Source organism: Octopus bimaculoides, chromosome 7 (genome assembly GCF_001194135.2).
Source record: "Octopus bimaculoides isolate UCB-OBI-ISO-001 chromosome 7, ASM119413v2, whole genome shotgun sequence".
NCBI lineage: Eukaryota > Metazoa > Mollusca > Cephalopoda > Octopoda > Octopodidae > Octopus > Octopus bimaculoides.
In genome coordinates, this window is record NC_068987.1 from 95,898,336 (window position 1) to 95,900,666 (window position 2,331).

At 37.0% G+C, this 2,331-nt stretch overlaps 1 protein-coding gene across 1 annotated transcript in view; it reads right to left on the minus strand.

Annotated features, from left to right (window-relative positions):
• LOC106868847 (transmembrane channel-like protein 5) overlaps positions 1-2,331 on the minus strand; it is a 95,083-nt gene that overhangs the window by 16,786 nt on the left and 75,966 nt on the right. The window contains exon 13 of the mRNA XM_052969462.1: positions 350-442. Coding sequence (XP_052825422.1) covers positions 350-442 — 93 coding nt within the window. The remainder of the gene's footprint in view (positions 1-349; positions 443-2,331) is intronic.

Consider the following 2,331-nt stretch of genomic DNA (forward strand, 5'->3'; position numbering starts at 1 on the left):
AAAAGATAAAATAGAGAAATAAAGTAAATAAAGACAGAAATAAAACAAAAGAAAGAAAAAGTTAAAAAGTGAGTTAGAAAGAGAACTATAGAGAAAAAGAGAGATAGATAGAAAGAAAGAAAGAAAGAAAGAAAAGATGGAAGGAAGAAAAAAGAAATAATGAAAGAAATATAAAATGCAAAATAAAGAATGAAAGAAAAAAGTTAAAAATTTCATGTTAGAGAACTATAGAAAAAAGGGGGAGGCAGAGAGAAAGTAAGAAATAGAGAGGGAGAGAGAGGGAGAGAAAGTAAGAGATAGAGAGGGAGAGTGAGAGAAAGCTGTTAAAAGAGAAAGGTTTGACTCTTACCAACAAAGTGCTTGTGAATAAACCAGATCTAGTGTTGTTGTAGCAATATTGAACTTTGGGCTCGCAGATAAGATATTACAAGAATGTGAAATGCTGAAATATACAACAATATATAATGAGTTATGAACTGTATATTGCAACATAATGCTTATGAATTTGTGAATGTGCATATATGGGTTTATTACACTTTCCTCTTTGGCCAAGCCCCTCATCAACTTTTTGAAGTTTCACTTGAAAAGGAAGTTGAGGGTGGAGAGGGAAGTGTTACCTTTTAGCAAGTTTGTTGAAAGGTGGGTGAATGTTGGAAAAACGGCCAGTGTGAAAGGACTGAGAGTACACCTGTGAAAAATTAAAGAAGGGCTCTTGCTCTGTTGATCAGGTACATGTGGCTTTTGTAGGTTTTTCCACGAGGACCTTAAAGTGCCTCCCCTATTGTCAGTTTTAATTTGTTTAATTTTTTATTGTTATATATTGTTTACACACTGTAAAAACTTTTTGTATCGTCCTGTTTTTGTCTTTTCTGTTGTTGCATGTCATTTAATGTTATTTTATGTCAGTCCTTGTGGCTAATAAAAAGAATTGATTATTATTATCATTATCATTAAAACAGCAACCTGGCAGAATTGTTAGTATGACATGTGAAATGTTTAGCAGCATTTCATCTGTCTTTATGTTCTGAGTTCAAATTCCACCAAAAGTTGACTTCACCATTCATCCGTTCAGGGTCGATAAATTAAGTACCAGTGAAGCACTGAGGTTGATGTAATCAACTAGTCTGCTCCCTTCAAATTTCAGGCCTTGTGCCAATAGTAGAAAGGATTATTATTATTATCTTTAAGGTGGCAAGCCGGCAGAATTATTAGCATGCCAGACGAAATGCTTAGTGGTATTTCGCCTGTCACTATGTTCTGAGTTCAAATTCCACCAAGGTCGACTTTGTCTTTCATCCTTTCAGGGTTGATAAATTAAGTACCAGTGAAAACACTGGGGTCAATGTAATCGACTAGTCCCCTCCCACAAAATTTGAGGCCTTGTGCCTCCAGTAGAAAGAGTTATTGTGCAGGTGGCATGTGAAAAAACATTTGAGCGAGGTCATTGCCAGTGCCGCTGACTGGCTCTTATGCAGGTGGCACGTAAAAAACACCATTTTGAGTGTGGCCATTGCCAGTACCACCTGACTGGCCCTCGTGCCAGTGGCACGTAAAAGCACCCACTACACTCTCGGAGTGGTTGGTGCTAGGAAGGGCATCCAGCTGTAGAAACTCTGCTAGATCAGATTGGAACCTGGTGCAGCCTTCTGGCTTGCCAGTCCTCAGTCAAATCGTCCAACCCATGCTAGCATGGAAGGCGGACGTCAAATGATGATGATGATGATGATGATGATGATGATGATGATTATTATTATTATTATTATTATTATCATTATCATTATTATTATTATTATTATTATCATTATGGTGGTGAACTGGCAGAATCATTAAGCACACACACACACGCATAAAAGAATGGAGATTTATTCATGATTAATGTATATTTCAAATTGATTAGCATACTGCCAAATGCTGCAATGCAACATTTATGCTCATTTAATCAATCTTATATTTGATCCATTAAAATGTTAGAGAGAGAGTGGGGGGGGGGGAATTCAACATCATCCGATTCTTATCAAAGCTATATGACCACTGCTTGTATTATTGAACATCATCATCATCAACAACATCATCATTTAAAGTCCATTTTCCATGCTGGCATGGGTTGGATGGTTTGACAGTAGCTGACCACGCTCCAATTGTCTGTTTTGACATGATTTCTATAGATGGATGTTCTTCATAACACCAACCACTCCGAGAGTGTAGAAGGTGTTTTTACATGCCACTGGTACAGGAGCCAGTCAGGTGGCACTGACATTGGCAACACTCAAATGGTGATTTTTATGTACCACCAGCACGGGTATATATATATATATATATATATATATATAT